General features: G+C 37.3%; 2 protein-coding genes across 3 annotated transcripts; one reads left to right on the forward strand and one right to left on the reverse strand.

Annotated features, from left to right (window-relative positions):
* Window positions 1-5222: 5222 nt before the first annotated feature.
* On the reverse strand, window positions 5223-11148 carry trappc6bl (trafficking protein particle complex 6b-like). The gene is made up of 7 exons (XM_037775931.1): window positions 10948-11148; window positions 9474-9571; window positions 8994-9061; window positions 8779-8896; window positions 8466-8549; window positions 8224-8317; window positions 5223-7491 (listed from the first exon to the last, which is right to left on the reverse strand). Exons 2-7 carry the CDS (start codon window positions 9567-9569, stop codon window positions 7460-7462), a joined length of 492 nt encoding a protein of 163 aa, XP_037631859.1. The 5' UTR covers window positions 9570-9571; window positions 10948-11148; the 3' UTR covers window positions 5223-7459.
* Window positions 11149-11300: 152 nt separating this feature from the next.
* Window positions 11301-14407, forward strand: bloc1s3 (biogenesis of lysosomal organelles complex-1, subunit 3). 2 transcript variants are annotated; one of them, XM_037775929.1, is made up of 5 exons: window positions 11301-11435; window positions 11636-11751; window positions 12934-13120; window positions 13467-13567; window positions 13725-14407. In XM_037775929.1, exons 2-5 carry the CDS (start codon window positions 11638-11640, stop codon window positions 13908-13910), a joined length of 588 nt encoding a protein of 195 aa, XP_037631857.1. In that variant the 5' UTR covers window positions 11301-11435; window positions 11636-11637; the 3' UTR covers window positions 13911-14407. The 2 variants fall into 2 exon arrangements, with proteins under 2 accessions (XP_037631857.1, XP_037631858.1); XM_037775930.1 differs by lacking the exon at window positions 11301-11435 and adding an exon at window positions 11498-11521.
* Window positions 14408-15083: the final 676 nt, after the last annotated feature.

A 15083-nucleotide genomic window follows, 5' to 3' on the forward strand; every position in this document is an offset into this window, starting at 1 on the left:
AAAAAGACACCATAGTTAAAACGTCCTCATACACATTTTATGTTTGCAAAAATTGATTTAGGCAAGGTTAGTTATTGTATATTTGTCATCAGTCATAAGTCATTTCTGCCTCAACCAGTCTGCTGTAGGATGGCTGGCGTGTGTGTGTGTGTAGTCATGCCATTGAGATTTCATGTGGAGATAAGAAGTCTTTTGTTTGGGGTTTAATCTGACCAATCCTGGGCTCCCACCCATGTCCTTCTCCCTCACTGCCTCCACTGAATCCATCCTTCCTCCCTCACTTTGTTCCTCTCCTTTCCTTCAATTACATCCCCTCACCACTTTGTACACTCTGCGTAGCAGCTTAGTACTAGTTTAATCTTCTGTTGCTATGGTGAGCAATACAAGTTTGTTCATTAGGAGGTTAAACTACACAACTTAAAGGTCTTATTGATAACACTTTTATGTAGACAAATATTTAAAACAAAAACAAATACATCCACAGAGCCTTTGGAAAGGTGCTGAACACAAGTATGGCTTTTCCTGAAAGAAATATTATGTTTGTGAATTAATCATTTTAAAAATGTTGGCGGGTCCAAAATGAATGTTTTGTTTATCTCTGTGGAAGATGTCTGACGTTTGGTTCCCACTTCTAACAAGACTTGTGAGCCAATAGTAAAACGACGTTGGTATCACGTGGTACCTCTGGGTCATCAGTTAATGTCGAGAAAACAGATAAATGGCTGAGATTGACGATAAGTTTGACGTTTAATATGATAAAACAGGAAAACAGCCAAAAACAAATTGGCTAAATGACTTTAATTCCATTAAGTTAATGAAGAATGTTTACATCAAACTACTCATCACTTTAAAAAAAACTAATGATGATGGTAAGATTTTTTTTTCCACCACTCACAATGTCACACAAAAAAACAAAACAGGCCTATAGATGCATACATACGGTTGACCCTCCAGGAATCTCTCTTTCATGCTCACACACACACAAGAGCTATTATCTTGTCACTGTTAACATGAGATGGGCTGGCTGTCTGGGAGTGATTAGTGGCTGTGAAGGGGTTAAAGGCATGTGTGTGCCTGTATGGTTTCTCTGTGCTGTATTGTGTCTTATAGACATTCTCCCACACTCTTGCCCTGTGGGACATAGCAGAGGCAGGCAGATGGCTGTATTCAGGTCCACCGCGGGTCAACATATGGCCCCGAGAGACAAAGTTTGTGTTTGTGTGTGTGAGACAGAGAATCTCACTCTTCAGGGCTGCTATGCATGAGTGGAGGAAGTTGAATGAGTAGGAAGGAGGGGGGAAAGGTAATACTGAGAGCAGAAATAAAAAGCTGTGAAGAAGAAGTTGTGAGATAAAGAAGAAGTGATGGGAGAGGATTAAAGTGGGCGGCATCCTGTGAGATCATACAGGTGGTTAAAGAAAGTACACTTGGTCGTCTGCAGATGCATTGCAGAAGACAATGAGACCAGCCTTTTGAGGCAGTTTATTCTTCTTTAAGTATTTTATACTACAACTCATTTTGGAATAAAACACACAAGCAGATAAAATGAAAAAGAAAGATATGAAGTATTGGTCATATGTCAAAGCTTTCGTAACAAAGCTAGCTACTTCACTACTAAGAATAAGCATGCTTAAATATAAAATAATGATTACACTCAGAAGATAATGAAAGCAGATGGATATCAATGGAAAGACAAGAATGGCAAACAACTACGCTGAATGTAGTTCCCTTTTTGGGTAATAAAAACAAACTAAGTACAATTACCAAGAAGCCAATAATACAAAACACCTTTGTTGCATGGCAGGAGGGCCATCTCATTCTTGAATCCAAGGGGTCACTATTTAAAAAACACTCCAATATGGAACAACCCAAATCCCATAGCGGACAGCATACTCAAAATTTGGGTAGATAAAGGCATTAAAATGAGGATATATACACAGAGAGTATATTTTCCAGTTTCCAGCAACTGTCGCGGAAATACAACCTGCCTCAACACAACCTGTTTAAGTACTTGCAAATCGATCAATAGATGTCCTGGCATACCAGAGGAGACTCCTCCGGAGAAACAGTTACTCAACACCTTACGTACATCGACCAGCAGTCTAACGTCAGCTATTTATGATATCAACAAGAATTGCCCCAAATATGAGAAACCTCTCCCAAAGCACGAATGGGAGTTGGATCTAAAATGCTCATATGATGATGCTGACCGGCACGACCTTTTGAAGCAAGCTCAAACGTTTTAAGTTTTTTCTCTCCTCCTGTTTTGTTGTGTGTATTTTGCTTTAATCAGTATTGATGAAAGAATGTTAAATACATAACAATTGTGCTCTGCCTGTATTTTTGGCAATAAAAAAATCATTACAAAAAAATATGAAATAATTACAACTATGTAGCTACACCAAACTTTATTGATAGTATCCTTCTGTTAGCATCAAAAAAACTCTTATGGAGTACTAGCAGTTACCCGCTCTATTCAGACATGTGGATGTTGTGCAGCTGCACATATTGATCCGTTTACTACTTAACTTTCATTGTTTTGGACCCCAAGTTTGTATTTTATTTTAATTAAATGGCCACTACTGAATTGTTAGGGTTCAACAATGACTTTAAATTGCATTTGGCGATTTCAGTTTTGTTTCTGCCTCCAAACTGAGCTTTCAGGAAACCTAACCCACATCAGTAGTCTCTGTCAACTTCTCACACTACAAAAGACTTCACGTGGACAGTGTTACTGAATTTTACCAAGTCATCAATTTGAGAGAATGAATGCTAGTTTTACTTGCACCCCCCCCAACACCTCCTTTCTTTCTTCTAGCCGCTGAACATCCCCCTCCTCCTCCTCCTCCTCCTCCTTTACTCTCCTCCCTCCCTCCATTCACCGCTCCTCTTTGTGCGTGTATTGGTGATATTGTGATGCAGCGTAGAGCAGGAGGAGGAAGGGGAGCGAAAACAGCTGAACCCTCACCATCATCCTTCATTTTCACAGCGCCAGTCTCCACATTCCCTCACTTCATAATGTTCGCAAGACATTTAGATACAAGTACAAGACACTTCTTCATCTTTCTCTTCTCCTACACTGCTTCCTCTCCACCCCCCGTCTCTAATAAACTTCTCTTTTCTACTTTTCAATTCCCTCCAGCCTCCTGGGCTCTCTATTCTCTGTTTCCTCTTGTCCACAATATCACCCTCTCCTCCTCCTCCTCCTCCTCTTCCTCCTCCTTTCCAACTTTCTACAATTCTGCCCCCTCCCAAGCTTTCTCTCTAATCCCCCTTTCTGTTTCCTCCCCCCTTCTCTCCAGAGGGGATTTGTGTTTAATGGATTGCAACAAATGGTTAAAAGAGTGGGCTATAGTCAGGTGCTGCACATTTATGCAGGCGCCTAACTTAATTTTCCTGACTATTTTCCTCTTCCACAACATTCCTGCAGTTGAAAAGCAGTTAAAAAAACACACACATCTCGCTGTCACCTACGATGCACTGTGCAGATCAGCTGGAGTAGAGTGGCAGGCTACTTTTGTCTTGAGGGCCTCCATACTGAAGCAAAGGACACAACCCAGTTTTAGTGCTGACCTAAAGCTTTAAACAAAGGAGTTAAGAATATATTAAAGGGAGTGTAGTGTTGCACTTCCATGAAGTTGGGGGACGTGCAAGAGATAAGATATTTTAAGAGAATGATCACAACTGATGCAGAACAAGCCAAGGCATCCTGACTTTTAATCCCTAGCATGGGCTCCAAAAAAACACTGGATCCTACCAACACGTTCTCATCCCAACTCGTCATATACTGACACTTTGTCAGACACCTCGGCGTCACTTTTCGGTCGCAGTAAACACATGCTTAATTTTGTGAATTAAACAAAAAACACTTGCTTAGATTCAGGCAATAAAAACCATTTAGTTAGGCTTTAGGAAAAAACAACATGGTTGGACTTAAAACTACTACGTTTGTACAGTGAAAAGGACACTGAACGTTGTGAACACGGGACATGAAGAAACAGCTGATTGTAATGTGGAAGTGAAACTTAAAGTCTCTTTCGCTCTTTTTTGGGGATTTTTTTTTTAGCTTTTAGCTTACGCCTGCTCTACCATGTGAGCTACAGCGGCGCCCCAGTCTCTTTTGCTCTTTAAAGTACGTCACCACAGTACTTTCTCTGAGTGTTTACCATTTTAGAGGATGGGTTTACATTGTAGTTAATGGAAAACCCGGTTCGTCTCATACCGACGCTAAAGGATGCCTTGTGAATTTGTATCGAACGCCGTCGGCCGTGACAAAGCATCGCTATTTGACACCCCGAGAATGAGAACAGCTGATCCTACATTATGTAAACCAACAGCAACTCTTATATTAGACCCTTCCTAACTCCATACCATCAATTTATAATGCAGACTTTTTGTAAAAAATCTGTGGTCTCCACACCCAAGTCAAAATAACTCCGATGACATCACCAGGGTTCTTTTTTCTTAAGACTATAAAATGCTCCCTCGAGAGCCACAGAAGCCATTTTACAACTGTTTTCACAGGCCGATTGGAAATTGGTGGAGTGCCTCTTTAAGATGCAGTCCAACTCATTCACTTTCTCTCCTCCCACTATTTTATGGCAACCATTTATGCTTCAGGGGGGGGGGGTTGCTATTGTTTCAATGTTGTGGTAACAGATGTGGTAACACTGTTTGTTGCAGAAATTAAAGACTTTAAAATCAAATTATAAAATGACACAAATATATATTGTTGCCATTATTTCAGTCAAACTTTGGCTATGCTTTTACAGTACATATGCCTGTATTTTATCTGCAGTGTTTTAACTCGAAAGGACGTCCAGATTTAGAGCACAATGAGAACATGAGGACAAGAGACGTTGTCCACATCAGTTGGCTAGTGAGCATGATTTTGTCCTACGCTGTTTACTGCCCTGTTACATACAAATTCCGCTGTGATGTTGTCGTTCATGATAATAACCATTATGTCAAATCTTCATTGAAATACTGAGGATACTACGGTTTCTTCTTGTATGGTGAAATACAACCTCCATGTTGTGTCTAATATAGATAGAAATGACTGCTGTCACAGAAGTAAGAGCAGATATGGAAAGTAGCATTCACACAGTAGTTTTTCAGGCCCGAGCCTGAGCGAGAGTCACATTGGGAGCGCATCGAATGGATATAAATTGACATGTAAAGACCCTTTGTTGTGTAAAACTATTACACCGACGGCAGTAGAATACTGGAACAAATCAGGGATACTTTATTATAACAGAGACAAAAATAAAAGCAGGATGAGCACCATAATCCATCAACTAGAGCAATAACGTCCATGTGGTGCCATACCAAAATGCAACTATAATGAAAATACAGAGGATTAATATCTAAAGCGTAAAATATTGTACTGAATCTGAATTTTACAGAACCTGGGAAAAATGATTGTAAACAGATCGACCATTGTTTTCTTGAAAACTGAAGTTCCAGTCTAGCTTGCTGGGACGAAACTTTTATACTGAGTATCTCATAAGTGTAGTACACCCACATACAGTAGAACCTCCTAATACCAAGCTCATGATATGGATCAACAACATGAAAGAAATATTAATAACTTAAGCAGGGATGATGGGAAACGGAACTGCTGTTGCTAGTGCACACAGGGAATTGTTTCTCAGAGCAGTAATAAAAAAGAGAAAAGGTAAGGTAACACATTTACATTGGAACTAAAAAGTTCTCTTCAATGTGTATTTTGTTTTTTACAGTGCCACGAAATAGTGTGAACAAGTCTTGAATTCTTGGTACATTATTTTTTTTTAAGTCAACGTGAAAAAAGAATATTTTTATGAATTAAAATACCATACATGTTAAATAGAATATGCAATGGGCATGTACATATCTTGTGTTATCTTCAAATAATTGTATCAATAACAAATATTTGAATAATTCATGGAAGAAATTGTGATCTAACAAACATTTTTGAATAATTGTTAGAGATTATTTTGTTGCACAGAACATTGCGAGAATAAATACACAAGGAGTTGTTCCTCATGGCACTGTACAACCAAGATTTGAGAGCACGAGAAAAGAGACGAGCAGACATTGGACAGAACTTGCCAAATGGGTAAAGCACCAGATGTGAAAATAATGACAGCTCTATGTGTCCCTCTAGTGGCACAAAGAGGCAACAGCATCCACCAGTGAAGTGAATTTCTTTTATCGCTGCATCATTGTGTTCAGTGTGTTGTCTTTTCTTACTCAACAGGCCTTGTTTTTGCGGTGTTCTTGTCACAACATTATTATTCATTAGTAAGTTGAGAAAATTAAATAATAAATCAAACAGCACAGCCTCGCAGTTTTAAGATTCATATTTGAGCTCTTTTATACAAAGCAAAATGTCATTAACAAATGTAACCCAGAAGTCCATGTGAAATGATTTCAAAGCCAACAACAACAACACAATTCAGTCACATTTGAGGCTTTCTGTATGCTTGGATAATCTCAATACTACACATAGCTGTACAAAAAGGACAAAAATGTACATTTTGGTACAAAAATAATAATCTGTAAACCCAGTTTGAGTAGTCAGCTCATCTGAAATGTGATACCACGACAGAGGAACAGAAGTGAAACTGTTATCACATCTATTAATAGATCATAATTAGACTAAAGGTGCTGAACCAATGACTCATTCTAGATTTACATTTTGCCTTAAAATGAAGGGGAAATTTAAAAGACCACCAGCATACTGTACATGAAACAGCCAGCTCCTAAAGGCAATCTGCTACGAGGCAGAGAAAAGCACCAGGAACTAGTTACAGATTCAGCGTGTCTGCAGAGAAACAAGTATTGAATAATGAATCTGATGTGCCAGGTGTAATAGTTTTCAGAGCCTTACTAGCTATTATCTGGATGGATGTTAAAAGAGATGGTATGGCAGTTGATGTCTTATCCTATATTATTTTTCATTTTCAATGATTGCTTAGTCAGTCCTCTCAGTTTCGGCACTTGACATTGTAACACATAACAAAGAATATTAAATTACCTTGTGATTTACTATACATTCACATTATTGTATTCACATCACTGACAGTCAATATTTCTTTTCAAAGCTCGGCCAAGTGAGGTCTGTCAGGGCTAGGCCCCACTTATCTAGTGAAAACTAAAGTTGAGAACATCATACACACTTAAATGGGAAATAGACTTGTGATCAAAACCATCGAAATGCAACAGGAATAAAACTAATCTTGTTCTGTGTGTGTGTGTGAGTACGACAAGTCAAAGGTTAGCTCTGGCTAAGCCCGGTCACGGGTACCTGGTTGTCAGCAGAACCTGGCTAGTCCTGTTTGACCCAGATGTGGAAATCAGGTGTGGTGTTTGATTCCCTCTGTGGCTGTGCAGGAACTACGATCCTCTCTCTAGGATTAACAGAACCCCACAGGGCCCTGTTCATCAGCTCCAGAGGGTAGCAGGGATGATCAGGTCACAACTTCTGGACCACCACTTGGAATTTACCTGGCGAGACAAAATGAAGGAGAGGTGAACCGTTTGTTTGGCCCGAAGGGACGAACTGTCAGTGTTGCCGACTTTCTCGCTAAATTTAGGGACTTTTGGAGCTAATGCTGCTAGCTACTTTCATTGGAAAAGAGTTGGCAACACTGGGCTCGGTTTTCCAGCTGGATCATTTTTAAAAATCTAGTGTACTCTTGCTAGTTTCTCAAGATTGCCCAACTTTCCTTTGATGTTTTGTTCTATAACATAAAATATGTCAATAAATATCCCACTTGTTTAATTTTGAAGCTTTTAAGTGTCTTAAAAGCGGCGGTGGCTAAATGAGACTGCTACATGTCATCACGCCGAACATTAGTCCACCTTTAGCTTCGTGGTGGTGACGTGAAGTCATGCGACCGTGGCATAGTTCATAACGTTAGCTTTTTTTTTATTTCCGGCGATGGCATTCAGGCTTCAAAAATCATAAAAATGCTGTTTATTTGTGGAGATTATCTTGCTGAACAAAATGTGTAAGTATCATAAGCGTTTGTTTGCCATAGAGCTTATTTTCTGCAATAATCCAAAATCCAATGGAAAAATCCCACTGGCTTTTTGGTAAGGGAACCAGTGTGATTCTAACTTCCAGGTTGGCCTACAAAAATAATTCATCCTTGCAGGACTGTATGAACATGTTATGTCACCTCGCTCTTTCCCACAATAAAGAGAATCATGGATTGGTAGTCTGATAGTACTTACAGGATGGCATAACAGAGACCTCAGCTGTCACCACGCTGTCCAGACCAAGGTTAGTCAGAGCTCCTCTCACCACGCCACATGAAAAAGCGAGGTACTGAGAGAAGACACAAACAAATACACATTAGCTATAATGAGATGGATTTCATGGATGTATACCAAAAAACAAAGCCTACTTCAGCTGTAGTTGATCCCCAGGTGACAGCAGTAGTAATGTAACCGAGAGAGAAAGAGAGTATACTAACCTTAGGAGCCTGATCCAGGTACTGTTTTCCATTTGAGAGCTGAGTCAGCAGAGAAAACTTGTTGTCCTGCAGGACATAGGTACCCTATGGCAGAAAATAAATGCATATAGTAACAACCCTAGAAAAAAACAATAACAACACATTTCAACCAACACTGAATATGCCTCTGTATATATTAATTTCTTAATTTATCAGAAAGTCTTCCTATAATTTAGAGGGGAAGGTTTAAGACCTTATTGAATTTTGTTGAAGATTAAGATACTCTAAGCTCTTCTTTGCCATAATGATGTGTGCAAAGACTAATCTATATTACCTGATGGTTTGTTCTAAGGTTGTCAACCTGCCTCCTGAACACCTTCGTCCAGAAGTCTTTACAGACGAACTTCATTACATCCAACTCATCCTTGAAGCTAGGAGAGTCCCTGGTCAACCTAGACGGAGCAAACACCAACATAGACACTTAACATAAGTGAGGATGCATGTGATGCAGCATTTAGTGTTGCACATACAGTATGTGTGATTGTCTACCTCTCAATGAGTCCTTGTCCCACCCGGAAGCCCATGCTTTCAAGGACAGAAACACAGACAGCTCGGTCCTGAAGAGAAGAAATGCAAGCTGTTAATTTGCTCAATAACACGTGTGGTACGTCTTTATTTATACACATTTATGTATATATACTGTATATTTGTTTTATCAACTTGTCCTACTATTTTATCACTTCTATTATTATTGATATGTCTTGTGATGTTCTGTTTTAGCAGTTACCATATCTTTTACTGTATGTATCTGCTTTTATTGTTTTGTGAAGCACTTTGTAACATCTGTTTTGAGAAGTGCTATATAAATAAATGTATTATTATTATTATTATTATTATCTACAAATATGCCCCTGATTAGCCAGCATGATTAACACTAGATGGTGATTGATAGTGATTACAGACCACAGTGTAACTCAAGGTTTTTCTATATATTGTGTGTCAGTTGATTCATGCTTTTAATGAGCACACCTTGTTGTCCATCTCTCCTTTACCGGATTGCTGCTCCGTGTAGATATGTGACACCATCTCCATATGGAGAAAGTCAAAGAGAGACTCGTCTGCCATTCCTGCCAAAACACACAAACGTGATTATACAGCCCAGTAATAACGCTGAAGTAAAAAACAGTTTCACTTAACTTAGTTAGCTGTGTCTCACAAGGTAACAAATCAACAGTAACGCTAGCTCAGGGGACTCAAAGCAACCTGCGGCTCTTCAGCTCCTCTCCAGTGGCTCCCTGTGGATCTTTAAACATGGAAATGAATAACTGTTTTTTTGTTTACATTTTCATTTTTATTTATCATTGCTGTAGGTCTATGGTACGACGGTACAACAGAGTATTAGGGCCACATTGAGGAAAAAAAATAAATCTGAGATTTCGATAATAAAGTCATATTATTATGAGAATAAAGTCAGAAGTTTACGAGAAAAAGTCGTTGTATTATAAAGTAGTAATTTTATGTTATTTTCCTTTTTTTCTTGTAAAGTTACGACTTTATTCTCGTAATATTATTACTTTATTGTCTTAATATTTTGACTTTATTCTCGTAATATTACGACTTTTTTCTCGTAATATTATTACTTTATTGTCTTAATATTTTGACTTTATTCTCGTAATATTACGACTTTTTTCTCGTAAAATCATGACTTTATTCTCGTAAAGTTACGACTTTATTCTCGTAATATTATTACTTTATTGTCTTAATATTTTGACTTTATTCTCGTAATATTACGACTTTTTTCTCGTAAAATCATGACTTTATTCTCGTAAAGTTACGACTTTATTCTCGTAATATTATTACTTTATTGTCTTAATATTTTGACTTTATTCTCGTAATATTACATTTTTTTTACTCATAATATTATGACTTTATTCTCATAATATTACTATTTTCTTCTCGTAATATTATAACATTTTTTCTCGTAAATTTATGACTTTATTCTCGTAATATTATGACTTTCTTCTCGTAATATTATGACTTTATTCTCGTAATATTATGACTTTATTCTGTAAATCTCAGGTGTTTTTTCCCTCAATGTGGCCCTAATACTCTGTAGTACATTTGCACTTTGACCCTCACTGCATTAGACTTATATACTATATATTTAGACTATAAACTGTGTTACCTTCATCACAATGACTCCAGACAGATTTGTATCTATTTGTTTATTCCTAACATGTCTGTTGTGATAGTATAGACAGTAAAGGTTGCTGACCTCTGAACCAGCTACATGTGAAGCCTGTAACCACGTTAGCATTAGCTTCATAGCTAGTTAGCTCCAGATAGCTAGCTTATGTTGTTTCTTGGCAACATTGTGCATGCCTAGTTTTATCCTATCTCGGCATATTATGAGAAAGAATGACTCTAAAGCAATGTTATATATGACATAGCTGTCAGTTGTCTAGATACATTAAACAAAGTAAACAAGTTAAATCTGCTGTACCTGTCAGATGACTTTAGGATGCTACACGACGTAAACACAGCTCTGCTTCTGGGGTTGCACTCGATATTCTCACCAGGGTACACCTCGGGGCTCACGGTAGGCGGAGTTAGCAGGAGTTAACCCGTGGAATAACGTGAAAAAGCACCCGGTGGCGGCGGATTACATGCTACATAACAACAATAAATCATACATCAAGTAATAAAACATTTTGTTCACATGTGGAGGGCGCTAATAAACCTTACCTGGTACCGGTGTTAGAGCATGCCTGAAACCACCTGAAACATATTAGAATATTAAGCCTTAGTTAAAATTCGGTGTACGCCGATTTTAATTACAAACGCACTCTTGATTATATGACGCTGGCATGTCTTCCAATCGCTGTATGATACGTCACATATCACGTGATATGATATCTCCGATCTGATTGGCTCTCTGAAAACAAGCCAGTTCCTTACTGCTCATGTGACTTGTGTTTTGGACAAGAGAAGGTTTGACAGTTTTGTTCTGTATATTTTGACATTTTTAGCTAACATTATATTATATATTCTCGCTGAGTTTACTTGTACTGATCAAAGTGAGGCTGACTACTACTCTAACACTTACTGTTATTATTATTATTACATACAGTGATCTTTAGTTTGTCTCAATGTAGCTGATGGAGTTTTGTTGTGTGTGTGTTTGTATGCAGTCATGTCCAGTGCATACCAGATAGTGGTGCAGGGCGAAGCCTCTGAGACAGACTCTGATGATGAAGTCTACATCACCTCCATGCCTGCTGCTCAGACTGCCACAGCAGGAGCCAAGGTTATCTTTAAATGCCTGTGTGTTTGAGAGTGATAGAGAGTGAGAGAGTCAGTGCATGTCACAGCCTAAGAGACAACCACAACAACATATAATAGATGTAACTCACACTCTTACTCTTACATACTTTTTTTTTTACATTTATCCTTTGATATTGCAATATATTGTTATTAATTGTTTTTTTATTTGTTTGTTTGTTGTATTTGTTACACAACAAACACTAATTAATTCTTTATTGTTTTCTTCCATTTACATGCATGTTATTTTTAAATATCTATATATTGTAATTTGCTTAATGAATTGTATATATGTATATATATGTTTTTGTTTTTATTTTGTTCTTTTTTTATTTTTATTTATTATTGAATTGACGCTTTGGCAATATTGTTCACCTGACAGTCATGCCAATAAAGCGAATTGAAAAAAATTGAAAAAAATTGAGAGAGAGAGAGAGAGAAGGATATATATATGTGTGTGTATGTGTATGTATGTGTGCATGTATGTATTGCATGTTATTTTGCATGTGCATATTGTATATTATAAATTGTATATTATAAATAATAATTTGCACATATAAGAAAAGATAACAAATAGTCAATATGATTAAGATAAATATGTAAGTAATGAATTGGTATTGTGATTAAGTTATATTATAAGTAATTAATTGGTATTCTGGATTGATAACAAATTTATATTTTGATAAGGATAATTATATCAGTAATTCATTTATATTTCTGTACGACACTGATTAAAGGTAATAATTATAGTTTGAATAATTATAAATAATAATAATAATTATAGTCATACAAATTTAGGAAAATTTAATTAGAGTATATGTATGGCTCAATAAGGAGGCTGGTTAATAATTAATAATTGACTTATGGAGAAGGGGTGGGATTAAATAAGTTTATACTTCTTCTCACTCCTTTTTCGAATATGTAAATCAAGGCATCAACTGTTTGACAATTTATTTTTCTTATGCTTTTCATTATATGTAAATACTACTTGTTTCTGACTGTCCACTTGTTGGTATGATCATTCTTTTTCTTTATTTTTTATTTTATTTTATTTTGTATTCTACATGAAATGAGATAAGTGTGTGTTCAAAAGCATTAACCAATATCTCCACCCCTCCTGACATTAATCTACAATCTGCTTTGTCTGTGATATCTTGGATGCTGTCAGGTTCCTGGAGAGGCGTCTGAAACAGACAGTGAGGGTGAGGAGGAGCAGACGGGCCGAGTCTCCTCACTGAGCCAGGAGAGCGCTCAGATACTCAGGAGAGACCTGCCTCCTCTTATCGTAGTTAGAGACCATCCTGATATACAGTCCATAGTGGAAGACAGGCCAAGTCCCACACACAGGCCGCAAGGTGAGGAATGCCATATGTCATAAGTAGAATCATAAATATTCCAATGATAATACTTATCGTGTGACAGATTACCCTCAATTCAGGTCCATTTGCTGGCTTCTCATGATCTTCATTATTGAGTGGATCATCTGGCTGTATGATTGAATGTATAATGGGGCCAGCTCCATTCACTGATTAAAACTGATGCATTTGAGATGTGGTTGAAATGGATCGGTTTTGACCAGTGTATTTCAGCATTTTTTCATAACATTTCAGTCAATATTTAGTCATGGATGGCTTCGCTCACATGGATAAGTGAACAATGAAATGGAAGTTTAGTTATTTCAGGATGTAATTCTGTTTCCAGGTGACACCCTTTTACAACAGAAGCTGCAGGAATCTAACAGCCGGCTGTATTCTGACGTGGGACAGACACTGCGGCAGGTTTATGGCAGCGCCAGTAGAGAGGTATATAGATGTGTTTGACTCAGAACACTTAATGTCAAATATATGAATTGATCTTCCAAAATGTTCTTTATACTACATCATTACGAGAGCCCACTGCTATATCCTACGATAAGCATCTTGTAACAGCTAATTGTTTCTGATTTTATTTTTGTGAAAGGTGCACAGTGCAACGACTCAGCTGAATGCTTCGCAGAGCGCCATCATCAATGCCTCCCACAGCATCAGATTAATCCTGGATGACCTGAAGGCTGTGTCCGAGAAGATTGACATCATCACCAGCTGTCAGATACTGCCCGATATTAACATCAATCATCCAAATAATTGTACTACTCCTGTACCTTAAAGGAACACATCAATATATATATATATATATTTAAAATATACATATCATTATGGGTATATTTTCATTGAATATCAGAGAGTAGGATTCAAGCTGAAAAAAATAGCATGTTAGCTTTACTTCAGTGTTTATAATGAATGCCTATGCATATGAACTAATACGTGTATTCAACAGTCACACACTGTATTTGTCTGTCAGGGTTCTCTGTCCTTGTGTCTGGAGCTCTGGGGATATTTCTGACATTTCACATAGAAATTTATTGACAATATTCATTTTTTACCCTGCAGTTCTTTGTAAATATTAATGTAACAATATAATCCCTTAAACCTCTGTACACTGATTTTTTATAAGGCATATCCTTTTTTTGTGTTTACTGTTTTCTGCCCCTTTGTGATAGGCAAAGAAGGCATTCTTGTACAAGTTTCTCATTTCCCCTGTGTGTTAAAATGATAAAATAAATGTAACTCACTAATATAAATAGCTTTTGTTGGAAACCTGAATGCTGTTAAATGTTTTTAAATGTTTTGGCTGGTATGAGATGTATTCTGAAGAATTTTCTCACTTTAAATAAATAAATATAAAAAAATAAAAAAAAAAATAACATCAAGCAAGCAGAAAAGAAATATATACAAATATTGCAGACACAATTTACAAAAATATGTTTGTTTCAACAACACACGTGTTGGTCGAACATCCCACTTAATGGAAAAGGACTTTAGTTACAAACATAACTACAAACGTCAGTCAGACTGAATACCAGTAAATTATCCTCAACACTTAACAGAATAAGAGAATGCTACTGATGCAATAGGCCTGTGTTATTATTAAAAGCACTCCTGTGTTCAAAGCATCCTGTCCCTTCCTTCTGGTTGTCCAGGACGCACGCTGACAGGATCGGCCACCTGGAAGAGACAGAAAGAGATGTGCAGCATGTGTTTACATGCACTCAAGGCAGGAATTATTAGATTCACTTTTAGTGTCTTGACATATTTTAGCCACCTGATGGCGTCATTGATTCAGACATGATCAACACTCACAAAACACAACACAAAACTTTTCTGTTCTCTTCTGGTGTCATAAGTCCATATCTTCAATCTGTAATTATGTGTAATATATCATGTCTAATGCTGGAAGAATATTTTACTTCAGTACAAGTAATAATACCCACAGTGTAGA

Source organism: Sebastes umbrosus, chromosome 7 (assembly GCF_015220745.1).
Source record: "Sebastes umbrosus isolate fSebUmb1 chromosome 7, fSebUmb1.pri, whole genome shotgun sequence".
NCBI classification, from domain to species: domain Eukaryota; kingdom Metazoa; phylum Chordata; class Actinopteri; order Perciformes; family Sebastidae; genus Sebastes; species Sebastes umbrosus.

Bases quoted from the DNA above. Each gene is read 5' to 3' on its own strand.
- trappc6bl (XM_037775931.1), bottom strand. From the start codon at position 9,569: ATGGCAGACGAGTCTCTCTTTGACTTTCTCCATATGGAGATGGTGTCA. The intron at 8,897-8,993 runs GTAGACAATCAC...TGCTCCGTCTAG, and splicing joins GGACAAGGACTCATTGAGAG to GTTGACCAGGGACTCTCCTA. The intron at 8,318-8,465 runs GTTAGTATACTC...GTCTTCTCTCAG, and splicing joins ACCTGGATCAGGCTCCTAAG to TACCTCGCTTTTTCATGTGG.
- bloc1s3 (XM_037775929.1), top strand. From the start codon at position 11,638: ATGTCCAGTGCATACCAGATAGTGGTGCAGGGCGAAGCCTCTGAGACA. The intron at 11,752-12,933 runs GTTATCTTTAAA...GGATGCTGTCAG, and splicing joins CTGCCACAGCAGGAGCCAAG to GTTCCTGGAGAGGCGTCTGA. The intron at 13,121-13,466 runs GTGAGGAATGCC...TTCTGTTTCCAG, and splicing joins TCCCACACACAGGCCGCAAG to GTGACACCCTTTTACAACAG.